The 24,890-nt window shown below is 41.0% G+C and overlaps 1 protein-coding gene and 1 long non-coding RNA gene across 2 annotated transcripts; both read left to right on the top strand.

The window, feature by feature from the left end:
* The first annotated feature begins 720 nt into the window (after positions 1–720).
* LOC146305398 (uncharacterized) lies at positions 721–24,080 on the top strand. The gene is made up of 5 exons (XR_014769141.1): positions 721–1,085; positions 1,610–1,855; positions 12,844–12,949; positions 17,520–17,654; positions 23,610–24,080. It is a non-coding gene; the product is annotated as an uncharacterized LOC146305398 (long non-coding RNA).
* On the top strand, positions 3,609–8,411 carry LOC146305399 (uncharacterized). Its single transcript, XM_084712312.1, has 2 exons — positions 3,609–4,907; positions 6,343–8,411. The coding sequence occupies exons 1-2, from the start codon at positions 4,143–4,145 to the stop codon at positions 6,565–6,567; spliced, it is 990 nt and encodes a 329-aa protein (XP_084568438.1). The 5' UTR covers positions 3,609–4,142; the 3' UTR covers positions 6,568–8,411.
* Positions 24,081–24,890: the final 810 nt, after the last annotated feature.

Below are 24,890 nucleotides of genomic sequence, written 5' to 3'. Positions count from 1 at the left end.
GAACGTGTATTTTCAACATTCAAAGAACAAGCTCAGTTTATCCTTGAACATTTGCATACGGTAAAAAGCGATTTAAAGTCTAGTGTACCAGATTTATGGGGATTTATTGTCATAAAATGACAGAAATCAATCAAACTTTATTTCTATAACACAAGTCATACATCAAATGCAACTCCAAGCTGTGTGGATTCCAGACAGTCAGGAGCCACAGTGTGGTCAGGCGCCCAGGTCCAGCAGCCAACCATGGCCTCGACCCAGCGTGCGTTCCAGCACGCTGCTCAACCTGGTCTGCTGGCTTTACGCCTGCTGGTTGACAGCTGACAGTGCAGCCTCTTAGCTTCCTGCCAGCTCCTGCACATGTCTTGGTAAGTCATCCTCCTCCCATCTCCATTTCCGATCCTGTTGGAGCCGCAGTTGCCACCTTCAGTTCTCGGCCCCGCCCCCAGGCTGTCTTAAAGTTACTGAGTTTGTATCTCAAAATAATGACTTCATGTCTTAAAATAATGACTTGAGTCATTTTGAGGAAGTTTCTCATCATTTTGAGATATATGTAGTCAATATTTTTAAATGCTAAATCATGATTTTTAGATTCCAAGACACTGTTTTGACAAACACAAAGTTTTCCCCCATGGGGAAAATAGGCTTCCACAGATACATATGTTTGGAGATGGGCCTATAATGCAGATCTGTGTTTCTCACATGTTCAACACTGGAGCTGGGAGTGTTTAGAGGCCACAAAAAAAATTCTTGTAGGACTCTGCACTGATGGGCTTCTGAATTCCACCACACCCACACAGGCAGTTTTGGCTTCCTGTTGCATATGTGATGAATGATGTAACAAAAGACTTTATGCTAACTCATTACACTCCTATTCCAGAAACCCTGCTGACTCACTGAAGTGGGTGGGAGAAGAACTGGAGCTGCCGGCACTGTGGTCAGTTTTCAACCTCTGACATTAAGCATCATGTAGCCTAAAAAGCAAGACTTCTAGGAAAAGAAACTTTTATCCTGCTCATGGCTTTGCTCCAACAGATCAACGAGGGACAAAGTGATAGCACTTATCATTTTGGTCACTGGGACTGTAGGTAAGTCTGAGTTCATTTTACTTTCATAGCTAGTCATTCAGAGAAGTCTAACCTGACTGTTGACTTCCAACACATGATGATGATGATCTCTGTCTTGACTAGAATGTCACATTTTGCTCATAAGTTTAAGGTTTACTGTCATTCATTGAATGAATGAATGAATGAATGAACAGTGATATGAGACTAGATATTGTCTTGGATATCATTATATCGTGATACAAATAAGTGTCTTCTTTTTCTGGTTTTAAAGGCTGCATTGCAGTAAAATTATGTAATTTTATCACTTTACCAGAGTGTTAGATTATTTGCCTTTACCCACTTAGTCATAATATCAACACTACTGATGTATGTCAAAAATCTTATTGGGTTTAATATTTTGTGAAAGCACCAATAGTCATCCCTCTAATATTGTCACAATATCAATAAATATCGTTATCAAGGTCTTAAATATCGTGATACCTGACTTTCACTGAAAGAGTTTGATGATGTTACAGTGGTTGTTAAGGCAAAGTTTCTTTTCACAGAAGGAGTAATAGTTGGACTGGAGATAATCATCCCACGCCACAGGAGACGCTGTTTCAACACGAGTCAACACAACCCTGATGCACATTTGCCAACACAAGAAGGGACCGTTCCAAATTGCATCAGACACAGGATGTTACCATTTAAGGAAACGAGGGAGTGAAACTCCACACTGAACATGAAGGATATTACACATCCTCAAACTGGAGAGTCAGAGCAGGAGAGGAGCAGCTACCTCACCCTCACTGGTGAGTACAACCAACTTAAAGGGCCGGTGTGTAGAAATTAGTGGCATCCTGTGGTGAGTTTGCAGACTGCAAACACCTTTCCTCACCTTTCCCTTCTGAGCCTGAAGGAGAACCTGTGTATGGTATGTGTGAAACTCTCTACAGCCAGTGTTTGCTTTGTCTGTTATGGGCTTTTGTAGAAAAAAGGCGATTCATCATGGTCTCACGCTCTCTGTAGGTATAAACAGCTCATTCTAAGGTGATCACATGATGAGTCTTCTTAACCAAACCAAGTAGTTTTGTCGCCTAAATCCAGCTAAGTAGTTCTGTCACAGCTCTGCACGCTCAGTTCTCCCAGTACGTCTCCAGTCTCCTTGCCAGCTGCTCCCACCTCATCAGCCAAACTCCACTCACCTGTGCACACAGCAGCAGCTCAGCAGTGATCAGGCCAGCATTCAAACCCCTGCTCTCCAGTCACTCACCACTACACTGTTCTTCAGTATCTCCATGCAAACATGTGTTGCCTGCCCTGCCTGTCCTCGGCTCACCTGCCTCGTCCGTATCCCAGAAAATCACTCCTGTCTTCTGCCCCTGCCTCGGTGTTCCTGGTTTCTGTCTGCCTGTCCGGGTGGCTGTTCAACCTTTCCCTCTGGCTACATTTCACTGTGAGTTTCCCTGCTTTTTCTGTCTGTGTTCCTGTGGAGTGAATCTAATCTAAATTTAAATTATTTTTTACTTTTATAGCCTCTACTATGTATGATCTCAATTTATATGAATTTCCTGTTTGTTGACTTCCTACACTGATGATGTGCTCTGTTGTGATTTAGACTTTGTCATATGTTGTTTCAAATTTTACTCAACAGTTTAAGGTTTATTGTCATTATGACAATCATGTACCTATGTGGAGAAATGTGGATCCTATATTTCCTGTGATGGAAATTAGAAAAAAATAATCCTTTATTAGACCTTCTCTGCCTTCTATGAAAAAATATCCCCATGGAAAGTCAAAATTATGAGAAAGAATAAGCTAAAGAAGTCAAAATTATAGTATAAAAAGTCATAATAATGACAGTCAGAATTATTAAAGTTATAATTTAGACAAAAAGTCAAAATTATGGGTTATAGTCATAATTAAGACAGTCAATGTTATGCAATAAACAGTCCTAAATATGACAAGAGTCATAATTATTATCACTATTATTAGATAAAAGTCACAGTTATGAGATAGAAAGTCATAATCATGGGCTAAAAAAATTCTGAATTATGAAATAAAAAATCAGTTATTAGATAAAAAGTCACAATTATGATAGAGTCACAATTATTAGATACAAAATCATAATTATGACAAAAAGTCAAAATTAGGGGATAAAAAGTAATAATTATGACAGAGTCCAAATTATGTTGAAAAGTCATAATGGCAGAAATGTTTTCATAGCCTTCTAAATAAATACTGTTTCTCTGATTCTCCCTCCAGAGAAACAGAATTTATTATGCAGCTGAAGTGAACTTTGTGTCAAATTAGTGGACTGTCCCTTTAAGATAAGACAGTGTGTGTGTATAGAGGATGTTACTCTCATAATGTGTGTAAATACATCAGTGGAAAGACTGCTGCTATAATCGAGACTCACCTCAATGAATCAGTTTTCTGGAAAGTCGTTGTGTCCGGTGACCAGCAGGGGGCAGCACGTGACCAGTGATGCGATACAACGACTCTTACTTTGTGAATGAGTTTGATTCAGTTTGGGTTGAAGAGGCTGTACTTATCTTGGTATTATTTCTGACCATGTTATGAGTCATGGTTGTGGTGTGCTGCTACTGCGATGTCATGATTTTTAGGATTTTGTTTGTGTGTGTCTCTTTACTGAACACAACAAACAACAGTAGATAAATGTATGGCATGACAATTTGCCCTGTTGCACCCCCTGTGCTGTGGGGTATTTTTGGACCCCAAAGGACAACGAACGTTACTAAATTAAAAACCATACAAAACAAGAAAACACTCATAATTCAATCAAATTACTTCAAATTTATTTTAGTTGTGAAGATCATAGTATTAAACAACCCCCGTTATTTTCAGACCATTTGATGAAAAAACAAGCATATTATGACGGAAAAAGTTTTCGTTTGGGGTCCAAAATGACCCCAGGACATAAGGATTAAAGATGCTACACCAGCACTCACCAGAGGGCATTATCAGCATCATTATGCTGGGGGTGGGAGGGAACATAAATAGAGGAGGGGTGACAGCAGCTTTATATTGTGTCCTGGACAGGATACAGTCAGATGTGTTTTTGACACGTCTGACAGTATGGCACTGACACGGCTTCTTCCCGTTCTTATACTTATCCTTTTTGCCGTCGGACGCACTTTGGGACAACTCGCAGTTGTGGGAGACTCCTTCAAGTTTGCGACGAATAAAACGTGTAGAAATGGTGCTGATGCGATGGCGCTAAAGCGTGCTTGGGGGACAGACAGATTTACGCCCGTGGCAAAACTTGTAAGGGGCGTTTGGACGCCTGAGGGTTTTTACACAGACCGGATTGAGCACATCTCACCGTCTGCTCTCATCTTAAAACACGTGAAGTTCAACGACGCAGGGAATTACGAGTTCACCTGCGGCAACAAGAACGACCTCTTGGTAGCCATCAAGCTGAAGGTTGTCATCCCGTTTGACATAAATGTGACTTTAGGAGAAGGAGTCAAACTCCCGTGTTTTTCCTTCACGGAAGGTGTGTCCATCAAAAGCATTAAATGGACATTGAATGGATCGCTTGTGTTGGAGTGGCACCTCTCCACCGCGCGCATCAGCCCTACGCCCTCGGTGGAGCAGGACCTCTCCACCGCGCGCATCAGCCGTACGCCACTGTGTAAAAGAGCGTCGCTGGCACGGGATTGGCACCTGACGGGAGACCTGTCGCTGCATTTGGAGCGGGTTCAGCTGGAGGACCAGGGGGAATTCGTTTGCCACATCATGGTGGAGATGGAAAAGGAAGAGAGGGGCAGTCCTGGATCTGTGAAGCTGACTGTCCACAACCCGCATCAGGGCATCCGCTTACGACCGCCTGAAGGATGTGTGAGTAAAAATCTAAACTTATAAAACTTCAGTCTTTAAACCTAGACGGAAGGGGGTTGAGGTGGGGGAGTTAATAGTACGCGAGACTTAAAAAAAACTGCAGGAAATCCTGCAAAATTTAAGATGTGTGCAGCAAAATGAGTATTGTTTTAATGATGAGAGGAAAAAATGAGAACCTGTTAATCCCGCCTAAATGCACTTATTGTGTCTCATTTTTGCAGTAGGCTAAACTGCCCTGTACTGTAAAAACTATAAAAAGTGGAGAAAATTCCAAATTTCAAGGCAACTTACTTCAGGTTTAGTCTTTTTAGTCCACAGAACACTGGAGTTTGACAGGAAAACAGTGTTTCCCAGGCAGTGTAAGTGAACGCTGACCAGTTTTAAAATGTAAAAAAAACAACAATGAAAACATAAAATGCCTCCAAAACCCCAACATGCCAAGTTGACTAAAAAACGTTACTTACACCATGTTTTTTTTACACTTACACACGTCTGTGTGAGTATGTGAATAGAGACAGAGAGAGGAAGAGAAGGATAAACCCAAAGTGTTTGCTATGACTCACGCATTATTACAAAAAGTTTTTTTTTGTTGTTGTTGTTGTAGTTAATAGAGGTCTGGTAGAATTGCAAGTAATGAATATTTTCATTCTGCGTTATTCTGCCATTAGGGTGACCAGATGTCCTGACAAATTTAGGACCAGTCTGAGTCGTCCTGAATCCAGCGTTAGTACTGCACCAAAAATTACCCACCACAGTAATAGATTGTATGAAGCTAAAACGAGAGTTGCTTGGCTTGAGACTTCTGGGTGAAAACACGAGGAAACCTGAACTGATGACACAGTAATACTGAAAAATGGTACACTGAATGTATATTACATGTAATTCCATTGTGAATTTAGTATTTTTTAAAAAAAATACTTGTATTGCAGTAAGTGCTTCATCATCTATTGTTGGCGGGGATCTGCACGCCGCATTTTAAATGTATTTCGTTTCCGTCGTTATACTTGCAGGAAATTCCTAGGGCTAGTTTGAGAAGTTTGACGCATTGGACTGTAACTGATTTGAGAACATGACCTTTTTATTTGGAGGACTAACTGAGGCAATAATGAGGGCTTTATGCAAGAAATATAAAGCACTTAGTTGTTGTCTAGATGGTTTATCTAAACATCATTTTCCTCCCATGCCTTTGTTGCATACGTCCCAACAGAAGGCAAAAATATCAATGTGCAATGTCAAATTCTAGTCTGACTGCGTCCAGCTAATTTATCCAGTACATCTTAAATCGGTTGGTGTCGTTAGAGGACATGTGTATGTTGCACAGCATGCAATATGGTCACTCTAAATAAATGCATCTCTGCGCAAAGAGGCAAAAATGTCAGTGTCTGTCTGAATTTAACTGAATGCAGTCTCTGTTGTGTCTCGTCCCCCTCTGTAGGCGACACCGGGAGCCCCTGAGGAGAGACCGATAGGAGCTGGGACCATCATCAGCATCACACTGAATGTGGTGCTTTTTATTCTTGCAGTCATCTTTTTAATTTTTTGGCTCAGATCCCGCAGACCTGCAGATGCTGGTGGAGGACGGGACAGACAAGGGAGAGGGGAAGAGAGGGAATCTGTCATCAGGTATAATGCTAATGATCATCAAGGCAATAGCCTCTAAATGGAGAAGAAAGTTGACAATTGTCAGAACTGAAGTATTGATTGTGACTGCACTTTCGGAAATAAGGGTACAGTAGGAGTTCATTTCTGTCCCCAAAGGTGTAATCTGCATTTATGCTAATTTTTCTATCTCAAGGCCATTGAATGCACCTCCCTGGGGGCCAAAAAGGTACATCTCTCTTCCCAAGATGTAAAAGGCACATAGGTATACCATTTCTTTTTAATGTTGGTGTACAATATCAGGAGAGAGTTTTAATGCTAATAACATATTTTCTGGTTTATTTAGTGCTCTATGAACTGTATGTAGACAAAATAGTCCTGAGGACGTCACCCTGGTCTTGTGGTCAACATTTTTCATTTCATGAAACATTTTATCAGGCCAAACAAATAACCAATTAATTGAGAAAACGGATCAAAGGAATAATTGTTATTTGCAACCTTCTTTTATTTTATTTATTTATTGGGCCTTTTGCCTTTATTGTGATAGGACAGCTGAAGATATGACAGGAAGTGGGGAAGAGAGAGGGGATGACACACAGCAAATGCAGGTGGGAATTGAACCGGCAGCCGCTGCAGAGGACTGACGGCCTCAGTACATGGTGCACACGCCCCACCAACTGAGCTATAGGGCCACCCAGCTAACAGTTATTTTGAGTAGCGATTAATCTGTCCATTATTTTCTTGATTAATCAATCAGTTGTTCGGTCAATAAAATGTTAGGAAATGGTGAAAAATCAAAAGATCACTGTTCAGACAAAGGTGACATCTAAGTCTCTTTATGGTCAGCTCTCAGCACTTTTGTAGCTTCTAACTGAATCTTTGTGCTTTGAATTGTAGTTTCTCTCCCGTGTCACCGTTTGTACTTTCAGGTGTCTGCATTACTTTAATTTACCGCTGATGAAAACACACCCAAACAAAATCATTTCCTGTTCGTGCTACTTCATAATAAACACTTTCGGATAACAAAATTAATGGCTTATCCACCGCTTCACAGCTGCATCAAGCTCGTACTCAGTGAATAGACATGCCTGTACCACTTACTGTGATAGAGGAATGAAGAAACCACAGAATTTTCACATTTGAGAAGCTGGTTGGACAATTTTATGTGATTAATTTAATTTATTAAAACAATCAATTATCAGTATAGTTGGTGGTTCATTTAATGGGCAGTTAGTAATCATTAATCATTGTAGCTCTAGTCAGATGAAGTATGTTTTGACATAAGCCATGTGAATGCTCTGTGGTAAAATGTTGGTTTAACCGTTGCATGACATTGTATGAAGGATGAAATCAACAGGTAGGAAAGTAACACTGTGTGGGTAGAAATGAAATAAGGATGTGGTGATGCAGTGGTTAGCGAGTGCTGCACTTGTCCAGGCTGCCTGGAGATCAGCTGCGTTAGGCTCCAGCCATCGTGCAGCCCTTGACATTTAAGCATTTACAATTTATGAAGAAAGAGTTTGAAATTCTGTATTTTTTAAAATATGTATAGTTTGTTATCAATAAATGACAGGATACGATTGTACCCTTGAAAGACACTTTTGTACCATCTATTGAAGGTCTATTTATGTAGTGCTTTAGGAAGGTACACCAGAAGTACAAGACTGATTCAGTAGAACTTGCACACAGGTGTACTGGTGACAATGCATGTACTGTCCAAAGATACAATTATGTGCTTTATTTTTGTTAATTAATAGCTTTAAGGAATTGTTTGAAATAACCCAGTACCAAGTTATATAAATTGTTTATATATTTATGTGGTTTAAGGGTGCTAGTATTGGTTCTGGGTTCATGTTTGCTTCTGTTTTGACTTCTTGTTTTCAAATAAAGTTCATCTCTCGTTCATGTTTTCGTGTGTGTTGTGTTGTGTTGTGTTGTGTTGTGTTGTGGCGGTGGGTCGGGGAGGCGAGTTAACCTCAGCAATTCTAGGTTCTACACGTATATAAGCAGTCTGTGTGGTTCCCCGTCATGTCTTAACTACATTCTTGCACATTTTTTACAAATAACTGAGCCAAAAGAAGCACACGTGAAGTGGTTTCGGGTAAAGGAGTACAGTAGCCAACACAGCATATGTTCTGTCATTTCAAAATGAATTTTAGCAAAGATGTTTTTTAGCAGTAAGACTTAAATGATAAAATTTATTAAAATACACTGCCTGGCCCCCCAAAAAGGCACACACTCTAATATTTTGTATTGATGTATTGATAAAGTCTTTTCCAGCACATCCCAAAGATTCTCAGTGGGGTTGAGGTTTGGACTCTTTTTCCATGTTTACGCTCCCTGGCAAATTAAAGCCTATTTTCTGATTATCCAAACTGATAAGTGGTTTTCTTAATGCTACACAGCTGTTTAGTTAAAATTCCTTCAGTTCTCCTCACACTGTGTGTGTGGAAATGCTCTTAAGTTGCACTATTACACAACAGTGAGTTCTACTGTTGATTTTTTACAGTTTTATTTCACCAAACGTTTAAGTGATCTCTGATCATGATCATTCAAGATTTTTCTCCAACCACATCTTTCTTGAAGATGATGATTCACCGCTATCCTTCCAGGTTTTAATAATGTGTTGGACAGTTTTTAACCCAGTTTTAGTAGCTTCATTTATCTCCTTCAGTTGTTTTCTTTGCTTGATGCAGGTTAATAACTTGACCCTTCTGAAACAGAGGAACATCTTTTCCGCGACCACAGGATATGTCTCCTGACGTGGTTGTTTAAGAAATGAGAAGCTGCACACTGCATCAGTTAGGATTAAATAACTTTTTACCAGCTGAAACAGATTAATCACTGCAGTAATTATCCAGTGGAAAGATCTGACCTGTTTGATTAGTTAAATCCAGGTGGTGTATATTGTTCTGGCCTTCATAAGGGTATTGTTTTTTTATTTAGTCCTAACAATATTATATTCCAATTTTATGAGTTCATGTCAAATTAAAAGCGTTCAATATACACATCTTAACTGCCATGTCCTTTGTGGGGGACAGTGGGACTTTCTTCTACTCATTTTCAGCCATTTTCCACACAAAACCTGCAGTGACTGAGGCAGAACCGATTTTGATCTGTGTGACCAAATTGATCAGCTTAAATCTAATGTCAAGTCATACAAAGAAGTGGACTTTCTGCACAAACCTTTGTTTTTGAATTATTATTTTGAAAAAGTTTTTTATGAATTCATGTCGAGTTACACAAACTTTTCTTTCACAGACCTGTCTGATAATTATTCTGTGACCTCGCCTGAACCAAGGCATTCCCGATATCTAAATAAATTATTATTAATCAGTCTTCTCCATCAGTCTTATGCCCTCTGAGTGGATCATTGACCCAACAGTGTGAACAGACACTGCTAATACTGAATTGCCAGGCATCATTAATGGCTTAATGTCAGCTACTATCGACCCAAGCGCGGCAGAGAAGTTGTTAGAGACGACAGTTTGACGCTGATGCACTGTAATGTGATGGCTGGACTCCAGCTGTCTCACTCAAGCTTAGCTCGCCATCGGAACAATTAACTCTTCTCTGGTGGTTCATAATATTGATTGATGCTGTCCTTTTGGGATCTGTTCCTGTCCAGGAAGAACAGGTAACCAGTCACATTATCAGTGTGTGTGTTACACAGCAGCTTTTAAGTATTCTCCCATCTCCCCTGTTTTATGAAACCACAGTTTTTCTCCCCAGAAAGGGTCTTGGCCTTAGCAACTCAGCCTGGATGACATATTGCAGGTCTGATGTATTCTTGTTTCACCGCTGCAGCTTGTTGGCTTATTTATGGCAGTTTGCCATAAGCTCCATTTCATTTCATTCTTGTCCTGTTACAAGTTCAGTGTGCATCCACCAGCCTTAGGTAGCCAGTCATCATGGGGGTAAAGAAAGAAACAGAATAACTGTAGTTTTAAAACTGTTTTCATATGTTGTCATGTATGAAAAGACCCAAAATAATGTTTTTTGCATGGAAATTGCAGGGGCAAGCTAAAGTTGCATACAATATAAATAATACCAAACAAACCTGCCAAACTTTACATTGTTGCACGGCATTTATGCAGTTTACAGTGATAAAGGAGGCAGATTCGACATCGACATTGGGAGTAATTGCTGAAACAAGAGGGCTTTGATTCCTTAGAGAAGTAAAAAAAGCAGCTTCTCATTTCTAGCTAGCTTACATCTCAGCAAACATTGGTTGGAAATGAAATACGGCAGGTATGTCTATGTGAGAGATGACAGAAATACACTTAATGTGGGAAAAGGAAGCGCAGGAACTTGATTAGTGCAGCGGACCTTGAGACGGGTCGCCCAGTCAGACGATAATCGCGTAAGACAGCCGGGATAAAAGCTAAGCTAACCTGGTTTAGACCTGAGACAGAGAACCAGAGAGTGACGTGTCGTCGTTTACCCGCTTTTACATTAAGCAAGTTATTTTTAAATCAAAATTTGTTTTGAGGCAATGACTCTGCATAATTGTTTTGAGAACACCCAACTTATTAGATTTTACAGTGTGTCGGCCCTCAGGTGAACTCTGATGCTGTTTTGGGGGTGAAAGGGAGCAACATGAAGAACAGAAAGGAAGAAGTCTGAGATCAAAAGAAGGAGGGCGAGACAATATTTCAACAGTTTTTCACAATTGCTAAGACACATTTCTTGGAAATGGCCTTTTTTCTCAAAACTCAAACTACAAATCCAAATCTTTAAACTGTATTTACAACACCTCTGACTCTTCTTGTATCACCTTTTTCTTTGCTCTAAATCAGGAAATGCTTTCAGATCACACATGCAACCAATCAGTGCAAAAACACTACTGAGCAGGTTTTACGCTCTGCATCACATTAGGGGCATGTAGCTACAGAAAAACATTTTTGAGTTTGCATAAAACACATTTTGCATTTTCAACAAATATACAAAGATAGAGTCATTTGGCCTCAGCGTCGTGTCTGTGCTGCTACGGGAACTCCTCTGTGTCAAAAACGGCGTCCTCCGTTGCCAGACAGTGGCGAGAAAACACACTACGAAAACACTTCGTAATGTTGCAGTTTCAGTCCACTCCCTGCAGGAATTTTCCCTTATGACGCTGATATTGAATTACTTCTTGTTGGATTCTATTTTTGTCACTTGCTTACCGCAACCTTGTGTTGCACCTGTGAGGCGTGGCTGAGACCAGTGTTTAAACAAAGCTTAACATTGTGATTGGTGTTGCTTTTCACAGGAATTCAGGACATTTTGCTATCATTTTGAATGTTGTGCCTCTATATGTCTTTCCCTGTGATTTATGTAAAAGACGTTTACGTACTGTGCTGCAGTATTGCATGCATGGTGTACAAGAGTTTTTAGATTATAAACTCTTCACGTTGGACGCAGTTTTATCAGGGAAGGATTCCGACAATGGTCGTGCCTGTAAAGTTCATCCCCAGGCTGTTTTATGTGGTGACTCAGAGCATAGGGAGGGAGGGATCGCTCAGGACGAGTACAGGGGAGGTAGTCTGTGTGTGTGTGTTTACAGAAGTGTTAACAGTGACAAAAGCTTGATTTGTGACTGGCGGAGGATCTCATGAGAGTGATCATTTTAATGTTTGTGCAGCGTTGCAATGAAGAAACAATATATACACAAATCTTGCCAGAGTTTCACAAATCGAGGGTTCGCTTCCAGACACGACCCAGGACAAGTTTTTCAGGTTCCCCAAACTCCAAAACACAACATTAAAAACAGGCCATGATCTTGCTAGAAAATATAATGCGTGCCAAAATGTTAACAGTTAGATCGAGCTGTAAGATTTGTGACTCATATAGTTTATGAACACAGGTAATTCTAGTGGTAAAGTTAGCTCAGTTGGTTGTATAGCAGGCAGGCAGGATGATGTCATAGCATTGTAATTTGCTTGCTTGCGCTCCTACTTGTCCTGAGACCAAAACAAATTTCTTATCAGGTGAAACAGGCTCCAGTGGAATAAAAGGCTGGTTAAAATAAATATGTTTCCTGTGTACTGCAGGCCTGTGAAGGTGTTGATTAACCCTTGAACCTACTTCAGCAGCCTGAACTGTTAGAATGACAGCTGTCCTGACATTTGAGTAAATATTTAAGCGTGCCACCTGCCCGTGTACACAAAAGCACATGCACTTTGTGTGTGCTATTCTTCTTAAGCCAGCAGATTAGCCAAATGATGAAGAATGTCAAAGGATTTAGATGCCATCAGATGTGTTGCGCTCAGACAATAAAAGCTGTGTGTGGTTTGTAGCTAAAGCTTAAAAAAAATCGGTGTTTCATTCTTGATGTTTCTGTTTTTCCTCATCAAAGGATTGGACGGCGAGGACGAGAGACTGACTGACAAGGTTGAGAAGAAGCAGCACCTTTTATAGGATCCACAGCAGGAAGGAAAAAAGGGAACTTTTGGGTGTTACAAGTAAGTAAACTTTACTCCAACTGTCTTGCTTCATATTGTTCAATTTTGAGCACAAAACTTTCACCAAAAAATCTGCAAATCCAGATAAGCTGGAGGATGAACTTGCAGGTGTGTTTAAGGGTTTGAAGTCAGTCAGTTTGCAGAGGACGGTTCTTCGCCTCCATGTCGAGCCTTCAGACCGTTTTAATGCTCAACTACTCGTTGATTATTCCTGATTTGACTTCTGTAGTTAAAACTGTTAACTCTTGTTCATGATTTCTATGTTCAGGGCTTCTTGGGCAGACCTGAAACATGTGTCAGTGACGTGTCGGAGCCGTGGTTCCCCAACACCTTAGGCCCCATGAACAGAAGAGATGAAAGAAACTCAACCTTTAACTGCCCAAACAAGACTTGAGTTTCATTTTTAGTCACAGGAAATGCAGTGCCTTTGTCGGTAACCTTAGCTTTTGTCAGCACATCAGGAGCAGCCACGGTGAGCTGATAGATGAAATGCTGCTGTCCTTAATTTGTAATGACTGGCCTGCCTGAGAAATATCTGCAGTCTTAAAGCATCTTTTACTGTTGTGGTGTGTTGGCAGGTCGATAAATCATAGAGGAGTAACCGCTCATAAATCTGTCTTTAGTTATGCCTTTTATCTGATCAAATCGGCGCGTTTGGCTGCAGAGTGGATAGATCTCATCTAGTGAGAAACATGATACCACTTATTGATAAGGAGGCTCTTTGAGACTTTCCTTTCTTCTGATGGTTTTGTTAAATCATTTGTGGGGTGAGGAGCTCTGTCACCCGGGAGGAGCTCGGAGTAGAGCCGCTGCTCCTCCATGTCGAGAGGGGTCAGCTGAGGTGGCTTGGGCATCTATATCGGATGCCTCCTGGGCGCCTCCCTGGGGAGGTGTTGCGGGCATGCCCCACTGGGAGGAAGCCCCGGGGAAGACCCAGGGCACGCTGGAGTGACTGTCACTCGGCTGGCCTGGGAACGCCTTGGTGTTCCTCCAGAAGACCTGGAGACAGAGTACAGGGAGAGGGAAGTCTGGGTGTCCCTGCTCAGACTGCTGCCCCCGCGACCCGGCCCCTGATAAGCGGAAGACAAGTCATTCGTACATCATTAGTCAGACTGAGCCCTGCCCTGTATTCAGGTCAGCAGCAGTCGCCACCCTCCCCCACCTCAGATCTGTCAGTCAGAGTCAACTACTTACAAAATCTTCTCGACCTGAATTCAACTGCAGCTGAAAGGCAAGATATTTAATGTTAAAACTAATAACATTATTGCTGTCTCAAATATACACTGAATGAATGAATGAATGAATGAATTAGTAATAAATAATGGTGTGCAAAACTTTACATGGCACATGTAAATATTAATAATTCTTTTTGACACATTCCTTGTTGTCATCAGAAACGAGCATTAAACAAGCATTTTTTTTTACTTATTCTTCATCACATTTTAGAAAAACTCAAAGAACATGAGGTCATCAAGTGCAGGTTAACAGGTACAGTTTGTCACCTTAACATTTCAGCATTAGTTCACAATGTAAGCGGTAAAGAGAATAAGTGGGGGGAAAAAAGAAAGAGAAATAGATAAATCCCTAACAGTTATTAGTCACCTCTAAGCAACAGACCCAATTTTATCCTTCTGTAGGCGAAGAATGTAGGTAATTTCTTCCACAGTCAAAAGTATGCAGGTTTTCTCTGGAGCCAATATTTGGAGCAGGAGCAACATGGAGCAACAAAGAGGAAAATGATGCATCAGTGGTCACACCCAGGATCCTGGCGCAGCTGCTCCAGCATCAAATGGGCCGTGGCTGGCAGTTCAGATTTATTTTGTTGTTTTGTCAAATTTCTTTTTTTTTTTTTTTTACTGGTGGGAGCCTTGTGGCCAATGAGGTGGACCGCCCCACCTAGCCTTTGCCAGAACTCCCAGATTGCCAGTCCGAGCCTGGCGACCGATCTGGATTCTACAGTGAAGACGGAGCCCCTTAAACACTCAAAGTGGCATTTGCTCATTAATACTGAAGCATCAGTGTGCAGCATGTGTTGTCTCACACACACAGGCTTGTGTCTCCACAGTACTACATCACTTTATAGCCACTTCAGCTTTATAATTACACTTTGCTCGTTTTTAGATATATAATAGGCAGGGATCCTGGGAGCCCAGACCAACCTCAGTGCGTTTCCTCTCAACAGTTATCCAGTGCAATGCATCTTAGCATGAAACATATTCCATGGCCAGAGACATACGTACTGTTTGACCAGGTGTTTGCTCATGTATTAGCTCTGTTACTAGAAAAGAATGTCAGGCAAAAGGAGGTATTCCAGACAATCCAGAGGCTTCCGGCAGTGACATAATGTCTTCTAATCATTTCCACTACAATCTGTCTTCCTGCTCATAGTCTCCTTGTGTCAGTACAGTGTGTGTGTGCTTGTGGCTGTATGGATGTTTTGTGGTACACCGTTTCCACTCCTCTTAATCATAGGGTGTGTGTGCATGATTGTGTGTGTCAGTTTGTGGGCAGAGCCACACACACACGCACACACACACACATTTCCTCCCAAGGGTAACAGCAAGTGCAAAAGTTGCGTTTTATTATTTTTTTCTCTCTGACCTTTTCTGCTCCAGCCGTTTGCTTTGTTGGTTTGTTATCCATTTCGTTTGTGTGTCTGATTTGAACTCTTTCTGTCTTGATTTCATTTGATTATTCCCTGCCTGATCTTGGACATGAATGGACGGATTCCAGACCTGTTCCTGAGCAAAGTTCTGCTAAAGGGCCTTCCAAACTGACCTGAGAGACATGTAAACCATTTGCCACACAGTCACACCAATATATATAAAATAGGTATGAAAGTTGTATTAGTTTGAAATCTTGCTGTGTTGCTCTTTCCGTCTTTTTCTCCTCTGTACCAGAATGTCCAGAGTTTCTCCCAAGTGGGGAGATCAGGGCTAAACCAAGCGGCTTTGGCTTTACGTGCAGTATGCTGAGTCATGACTGGTGTGTCCTTTTTGATTGATTGGCTTTTTTGGCTTTTCCCATGGTGCATTGCCTCTAGTTCCCTCCATCTGCTAATTATTTCCACTACTGCTGTTCTTTCTGTTCATAGTCTCCAAGTCTCCACTGCCCTCTGTGCAGCGTGTGTGTGTGTGTGTGTGTGTGTGTGTGTGTGTGTGTGTGTGTGCGCGCGTTTGTGCTTGTGTGATATTATAACACAGAACTAATAATTAATTGGAATGCCTTGCTCTATAATTATAAATACAAGGTTGGTTATTTTCAGGAAACACTCTGTCTAATCATGATATTGCAGCCTGTAGTGACGCAGCACTGGTTGTTGTGCGTTTATGATATACATTTAGTTAAATTAGTTGAATTAGTTAATTTATTCAGACACATTATAATCTTGTCGTTTAAAACATGGGAATAAATAACTTCTAACAAATACTCACCACAATGGCTGACGTGTAGTACTGTGCAAAAAGTTTTAGGCAGGTGTGAAGAAATGCTGTAAAGTAAGAATGCTTTCAAAAATATAAAATTTATTTGTTTGTTTTTATCAATTTGTAAAGTGCAAAGTGAGTGAAGAGAAGAAAAATCTAAATCAAATTAGTATAAAGATAGTATAAAGAGAGGCGTATTTGACCCAGAGGTGAATTCTGATTCCACTGAAGACAAAAGCCAGATGTTGGCAGGTTTTAGTGTTTTTTTTTTTTGTTCAGTGTAAAAGACTCTTCACCACATTTGGGTGGACAGATCAAGTGACAAAGTAGCAGTCAGAGTAAGTTATTAGTACCCAACAGAAACGTTGATTCCACTGGGCATCAGGTTTTGATCTCCAGCTGATTACGTTGACTTGCTTTTTGTGCTTCTACCATGGATGCACAGGTTACGTAGGTGAACCGTTTCTTGCACAGGGGTCTTTTGTTTTTTAAATTGTCTGGCCTTTGTCTGACCTCCCCGCCTGCTCGATCTGCTCCGAGCAACTTGACGCAGCGTCCGTCCAAAATAAACTTGGCTCACGTGTTGAGCGGTAAGACGTTCCTGGGACGCGGAGAGGCGCTGCTGGTGGAATCACAAGCCTTACGCAGACTGGCCGCCATCTAGCTTCAATAGTCCTTCTGTCCCCCCTCTCTCTGTCACTCCGTCTGTCTCTTAAACACATGCTGTTCGGCCCAGCAGCATCTTTAAGGCGCACTTCATTAATCGGCATATAAAAATGGACCTTCTAGGATTCTTAAAAGGAGACGTCTGCTGGACACGCTGCATTTCCTCCAGATGTTTTTTTCTTTTATGAACCTTTAACCTTGAAGGTCAGACTGGGGCTATGACAAATCAGGAGCACGTCCAAATTACTTGTAGTAGCCTAATTTAGACATCAGACTGAAATAAAACTTCCATTCTTAGTTTCCTTCTATTGTCTTCAGGACCGGAAGGTACAGGGTGGAGGGATGCCTTTTCACCTCCAGGTGTTAAGCAGTGATGGAAAGACTTTAATTTTACCTTGTCAAAACAAATACTGTTTCCATCTGTGCTGACATGATCTTTGAGGGATTTTCCTGAATGTACTCCAGTTGTTCCCCCACAGAGAAGTGAAGCAATCGACGGTGGCTAACAGACGGTGTGTCGCTGGGAGCTGACAAACTGGGATGTGGTCAGCTGCCTCTCAGTCAGATACATGTACACAGGGGAGGAGTGACACTGTTGTTCTGCTTCCTTAAAGGTAATTAGCACTCCAAACAAGTACTAATCATATGTTAGTAAAAGTAAAAATATAAATATTCATAAATGGGGCAGTGTTAGGCTCCAAAGTAGTTTCTGTTTCTTCAGGGCAGTAAACCAGACAAAAAAAAACCCCACATGAACTCGATACAGCACAGTATATTTGTACTGATTCAACAACTTTACTCAAGTAAAAGTGAAAAAGTACAGTTTCTGAAATATAACCAAAGTGTAGAAATAAAAAGTCACCCTTCAAAGAACATTACTAACTGAACCTCACCTTTTCTCCGCTCTCGTCTGTTTTGTCTTGTTGATGATGAGCGAGTTGCCGTTTGGTAAACAAATGTCACGGTTTTGTGACGTGTTGTTTTGGCTGATTGAAAACCACACTTGCCTGCAGAGGTTTGATTGTGTGTGCAGGGAGGCCTGCCAGTAAGGAGCTGCAGTTGTCAGCGTGCCTGAACCAGGAGCTGCGCTGCATGCTCAGATAGGTCGGGTCTTATCTTCCTGATGTTGCACAGGGAAAAACGGCACGACTGAACGATCGGGGCCCACGTGGACCTCGAAGGGTCCTTGGTCATCAGTCATGACGGCTAACTTTCGGGCAGACCTTGTAGGAGCGAGCTGCATGACTGCGAGTTGAATACTGATTTCTTGTTGTGTAGAGAGACTGGCTGAGACAAGGAGCTCATGGGGAGGTCGAGTTGAAAGTGGCGTTCTTTAATTCATGTCGAGATATCAGCTAGGCATGATGAGATGTGTTATGATAACAGCTGGGTGTGGTTGCCCCCCCCCCCCCTCACTATTCCGCTTTACTTAAGGCTACACAAGTGACTAATTTGCCTGAAACTGTCCCGGGTGTGGCAGCTGGAGTGAAATGTTTATCATGCAAGCAGCCCTCTGTGAGACACTGGCATGTCTCCCCTGGACTCCACCTAAATTGTAAAAAAAAAAATGAATGCCAGGGGGTAAACATGCATCAGTAACATTCATGATCTCAGGTTACACCGTTGCAGTGGGTTCAGTTGTAAAGTTTACCAGTCATTTGATAATGACGCACAAGAAAAAACCTGTCCAGAATCTTCTGCTGATCATTCATACAGCAGCTATTGTTTGTGTCAGGAGGTTCGCTCTGGAAGAGGGTTTGACCAACAGGTTAAGCAGACTTGACTGTAACCTTACATTTACTCAGTGTTTAGTTGTAGTTGCAAGACAGTCTGTGGTGGACGTGAGGTATTTCCACTGAGGTACTTCCCATTTTATGCACTCCAGATAGCTGTACTGTGCAGGGGTTACACACCAGGCAAAAAGTTCACACTTCAAAAGAGCTAACTCAGAGTTCAGGTCACAGAGCTTAAATGAACTCGTTCATGTTCATAGTTCACATTTTTAAAATTTTGATAGCCTCCTAAAGAACATAAAATTGCCTTTGTTGTCACTGTGTTTGAAAGACACAAAGGCAGCATTTAGATTAATTCTGCATAACACCAAATCACACAGTGACAGTTTATCTAAACAGGAAAATTCATACTTATATTCATCAGTCAGTAGATATTTCACTGTAATTTATTGTTAGTTTAAACTATTTCCAAAACCAGGACAAAGGAGAAACCAAGTTCACCGTGCTGCCACACCGGTTCAGTTTGTTCAGTTGTGTCAGCCTTTTTGTTGTTGTTTAGAAAATGAGGTACGGTGTGATGCACATCCAAAGTATGTGTGTATTTTACTTTCTAGCTGACCATGTCTGTGCGTTGTCTGATTTACCGGAGGCTGAATTGTGCATTGTGTTGGAGCCACTTTTACTCACCTGAGGGCTGCACTGCAAGGCAAGATTAACGAGTTAGCGAGGTTTCTTTAGTCTAAAGTCAGGCTTATCAGTGTCACAAGGGTTGCTCTGTTTTCACCTGGCTAGATCACCATGGTAACTGATGCTGAACTCATAACCTGGTCAGGAGCAGGTTATGTTCAGAGTTTCGGATTAAATCACCAGTAAAAACGCTGCTCTTTTAACTATTTTTTTTCCTAATTATTATTAGCAATATAGATTATAAGCCGAGCTAAGACGTTAAAAATGAAAAGTTGCTCCGTGGTTTGTTCGTAATATCACCGAACGAATCCATATAATGTAGAAATGTAATGTAAAAGCAGCACAAACTGTATGCATCGTGCGGTCATGGTAACCTCCGTTTGGTGATGCAGTTTGCCACAGGTCATATTAGCACTCAGCCAGAGGAGCTTATTCTGTTCCCTAACAGTGACTCTCAGCACTCTGTAGAGAATAAACCTCTGTGTTGGGCAGAGTTTAACAAGCTGATGCAAGGACTTTCAATGAAGCTCTTTCATAAATCTTTGTTTTCTGTTCTGGATGTTGTAGATATATGTCTTTCTCTTTGCATTAACTTGCATTTGTAGATGCAGAGACAAACTGTGTTTACTGACAACGGTTTTCCAAAGTGTTCCTGAGTCCATGTAGTATCCTTTATACACTGATGAGGGTTTTTAATGCAGTGCTGCCTGAGGGGTCAAAGGTCAATTGAATATAGGTAAAAAAGGGATTTTCAGTGGGGGTTATAGAATATATCCCCTGAAATGTTAAGTAAAATAGGTGCAAAGTAGAACCAAAGTTATAATCAGAGTTGTGACCTTTGGCTGCAAGATGGACTCTTAGTGTGTGATACAAATTTAGATCTCCCTTTTCAGTTAGTAATAATTTCTTACCCAGTGTTCACGAAAAGTTCAATCCAGTGAATCAAAAGCTTAAAGTGTTAAAGTGAACAAGTGCCAGCCTTTGTCTAGACGGGGTGTAGCTGATTGCAATTTTACAACTGACATCATTTCAATAGTATAACCTGAGGCGATTTTAAGAGCTGAGTAAACACACGCTGGAAAGTGTCTTTCTATACAGAGTTTGCGGAAGAGGATAGTACAATCACTTGTTCCTCCTTGATCGAAGACAGTGGAAGGGAGGCGTGAATGAATAGAGGGAGAAGAAAAAAGACAGAATCCGATTTTCTTCATGTCTGCGACACACAGTGAGACATGTCCTGTTGCTCAGTCATTGTTGATATGACGTCAACAAACTGTTTTAAAGATGAAGCACCACATCAAATGGAAAAAAAACAGGCATTCATGAAGCGTGATGAGAGCAGCGCCTGAGGTTACAAAAAGGAATTTCCCACCATTCCCTCTAATGACTAGTGCCTCCATCTAGTGCCTGAAAATGTTTATATAAAGAGTTTTATATAAAGGCAACATCAGTCACCACAGACACATAAATGTCAAGACGTTTGGAAACAATTAGATCTAATATTGCATGTCACATTTAAATTTGTCAGTTTCATTAAGATTTCTTCACAGAATTGAATGAAATGCAGAGATACGGGCACATATATGTTTTCTTACAATTCTTAAAATTAAGACACGAAGCTTTGAAGTGGAAACCAGTGCCTGCAAGACTGCATTAACCAACACACCTGAGGAACAGAAGTTTAAAGATTTGGAGAGTTTGATTTGATCGATTTATTGATTTTAGTTATATAACAGTATTTGTACTTGAATGTCCACTTGGGGTTTGTTGCAGAGGCTCCTGTTCTGTTGCTTTAATGACTGACTTGAACCATGTGACTGTAATGTAATCGTTCTAAAGTGAACTGTATTTGTCTTGGAGAAATCAATTAAAAATGTAATTATGTGGGGTTTTTTGCCGGCATCACTGCAGATGGTTTGAAGAAACAGAAAGGCTCTTTCATTTTCATTTTTACAACCAAGTAGCCTAAATGAGATGAGACAAATAAGAAAATCAACTGTACAAAAAACACTGGCAATGTACAGCTTGAATGAGAAAATACAGCAGGCTGTATTAAATAATACAGCCTGCCTGCCCTGAGTCACTGCATACACCATTCCAGATTTACTGCACACATCTGCAGCTGCAAGAAAACATCTGCTCTGCAAAATTCAGTGGTCTGCGGAGGAAACATATTTGCACAGTGTAAAGTGCTGTCCGTAAATCAAAATTTATCAGTCATTACATGTTTTTACAATTTCCTCAACGCTTTCACATTATATTGTACCAATTCGTACCCGTCTCGGATATCGGCGCAAATAGGTAAACACATACGCCAGTGTACAGGCAGAGTTCTATATCTGTTGGGCTCTAATATTAACTATATTTGCACATTAAATATTTTGGAATCGTTGTGACTTTGAGGTGATACAATCATCTCCAGCACCTACCAATGTCTGTAAAACCACTAAGAAATCATAAAAGGAAAAAGATGCTCCTTATAAGTCCAGAAGTTTCTTGAGAATCGTCACGTTTTCGAGTTTTACTCGGTATCAAAAGTCATTCAGTGTGATAGTTGTCCCTACATCTGTTTGATCACCAGCAACAGGAGCAGCTAAGATTTAATTCGCCATGTTCTTAGTGGTGCAAAACAATTTTTTCTTTTTAGTGTAGAATATGATTAGTCCTTTTGTTGATGATAATCGTACACTTGATTTTATTCATTTGAGCTGCAACAGACTAATAACTTATTACTGAATGAGTTTAAACTGTGCGGCTCCTTCTTCAGACTTTTCAGTCGGACTTCATATCTGTGAAACACGTTTTTTCCTGCAGCAACCAACATTCACGGCCCTCCTTGCCATGCAGCGTTCACACGCCTCAGTAGAGCAATAGTTTTGAGAAGTGTGCAGCGTTTCCTCTTGTTTTTAATCAATGTCTTTCTCTTTGCCTGGTAGAGTTTTAACTTACGCCGAGCTTGCAAATGCGTAGAATGTCCAAAATAAAATGATTAACAGTGGCAGATTAACCAGAACCAGATTTAGGAATTCCAGCGAGGCGTCCGTCTAAAAGTCCTCACCATCTCCATGTGAACAGACACCACATCCTTGAAGGGGAACAAAGAAAGAAATTAGTTGGCAGAGGATCCAGCTGCAGGGAGGACACATGAAGGCCTGGGAAGACATGAGGGCAGGAAGGGATGGGTGGGGGCCACAGTGTGTGTTCACATGTGTGAATCCATCACACTTTCCCAGGTTGCATCAGTCCGTCTCAGATGAGCTCAGAGGAATCTGCAGCGTTTCTGGATGTTTGTTGTCTTTCCCTTTTTCTGGTAGAGTCTTTAATTTGCAGCAGAGGTTTCTCTGAATCTTTTAATGATTTTATGGATTGTAGATGGAGAAATCCATAAATTCCTGCAGTGTTTATGTTGAGAAACTTTCTTAAACTGTGGTGAGCCTCACCCTCATCCATGCTTGTGTACGACTGAGCCTTTCCATTTCCTTTAACATCCAATTATGATACTGTCACGTTACCAACTCACCTGCTTACATGTAAACAGTTTTCTTTTAACATTTCACAACTTTCACCGTCTTCTGTTGCTCCTGTTCAAATTTTTTTTTTTTAAACGTGTTGCAGGCATCAAATTCCAAATGAGTCCATATTTACAAAAATCAATAAAGTTAATCAGTTTGAACCTTAAACATTTTGCTTTTGTCTCTGCATTCAGTTGAATCCAAGTATTTGCAAATCATTGCGCTTTGTTTTAAATTTTAACATCAGTTATAATTTACTGGTCAGTCAGACACATAAGGAAAGGCCTCGTCCAAATGGGATTAATTACGTCTTTTTTCACATCATTTGTTTCATATTAGGTATATGTGCAGAGACGCTGCAGCCAGGAAGCCGGCCACAGAAACCAACCAGATGTTTAATACTTTAAGTGATTCATAAACTCATTCTGGTTTATTGACTTAACCTAAAACTGTTGGCCGAACCACACAGAAACAAACACACACAGACACACAGACAGTGTGTTTGTTGGTGTGATCCGGGGTAGTAACTGTTGTTATGATGTGTTAAACACAAAACATGGAACCTTTCTTTTTTTTTGCTTTATCAGTTCAGGTTATAACAATAAGTAACTGTGTGATGACATTTGTTTGTTTTCAGGGCGTGACTGACAAGAATGAAGTATGTCAAGACCTTGAGGAGTCAGGAGACCCTGATTCAGGAGAAAATGCCACGTCCTCCACTGGTAGATCTGGCGCTGAATGAGGCTCTGGCCGGACACGCCCGATGTTGCAATGTGGAGCCAGTCAACCCTGAAAACACCTCCAGCTCCATGTAAGTGTTACAGGGACAGATCACCGAGAAATGATCATTCAGTCATTGTCTACTCAACCTCAACTCAACCTGTATGACAATAACAAAACAATGGCTCTGCTCTGCTCCGAGAACTAAAGCAAATCCTGATTGCACGGCCTTTTGTTAAGATACCGTGCATCAGTCCCTGTTACCTGCTGATAATTCTAGTGTGTGTGGACTGTAGACACTGTGGATGCTGCCTTTTTTTGCACCACCATTCACTTCCATTGTTTGGGAGATTGTGTGTTCTCCAGCATTGTTTTCTGCTAAATAAAACTAAACCTGACCTTCAATCAGCATGAGGGTGAGTAGATTGTTACAACTTGGCTCAAAGTTGTAACAAAAGGAGGGAGTCAGCACACAGAAAGATCAATTATCTGGATATTGTATTGAAAAACCCAAAGAAATGTGAGAAAAAGGGATGAATCTGTAATCAGTAATGTAGTGCATGTGTGGGTGGATAGGGGTGTATGTAAGAGTGCTGAAATAAGGATTCAAACCCAAACTAAAATGATGAGACGGCCATGAGGTGTGGTGGCAGCAGCCCAGCCAGAGAGAGAGAGTCTAGGGAGAGCAGGGACAGGAAATGCTAATGTAGTATTTCACCTTTTACTCAAAGTGGACCTATTCTGCTTTTCTTTACTTTCTGACATATAAATAATGTTTTAAACATGACCAACACGTCAAATAATGAGGTAAACCTAAAAACAGGAAGTCCCTTTGAGCAAGACACTCGGCGTCCACTCAACGTTTTGATGACCTGAAGTGACCGGCTGGCCTTTGGTTCACTGTTGTTTATTTTAGTAGTCATACACTCATTTCTGCGTTGAGGAAACCAAAGGGGTTTTTCTACACACGGTTCTGTGTTTTGGTATTCCCGTATTTTATAACAGCACGATTCCTGCTTCCTGTTTCTTAATTTGTACCTCAAACCAGCTCTGGCGGTGTTGACGCGTATGTGAGGGATGACTAACGTGAAACAAAAACAGTGACATATTTTGCATTTGTGATTAAGTGTGAGCTCTGTGGCGTACAGGGTTTACATGCTGGAAATACTGGAGTTACCCACATTCCCGTATGACTCAG

This window comes from Lutjanus erythropterus, chromosome 23 (assembly GCF_056507025.1).
Source record: "Lutjanus erythropterus isolate fLutEry1 chromosome 23, fLutEry1.hap2, whole genome shotgun sequence".
Taxonomy (NCBI): domain Eukaryota; kingdom Metazoa; phylum Chordata; class Actinopteri; order Lutjaniformes; family Lutjanidae; genus Lutjanus; species Lutjanus erythropterus.
The sequence above is the reverse complement of the archived record's forward strand: the minus strand, read 5'-3'. Positions and strand labels throughout refer to the sequence as shown.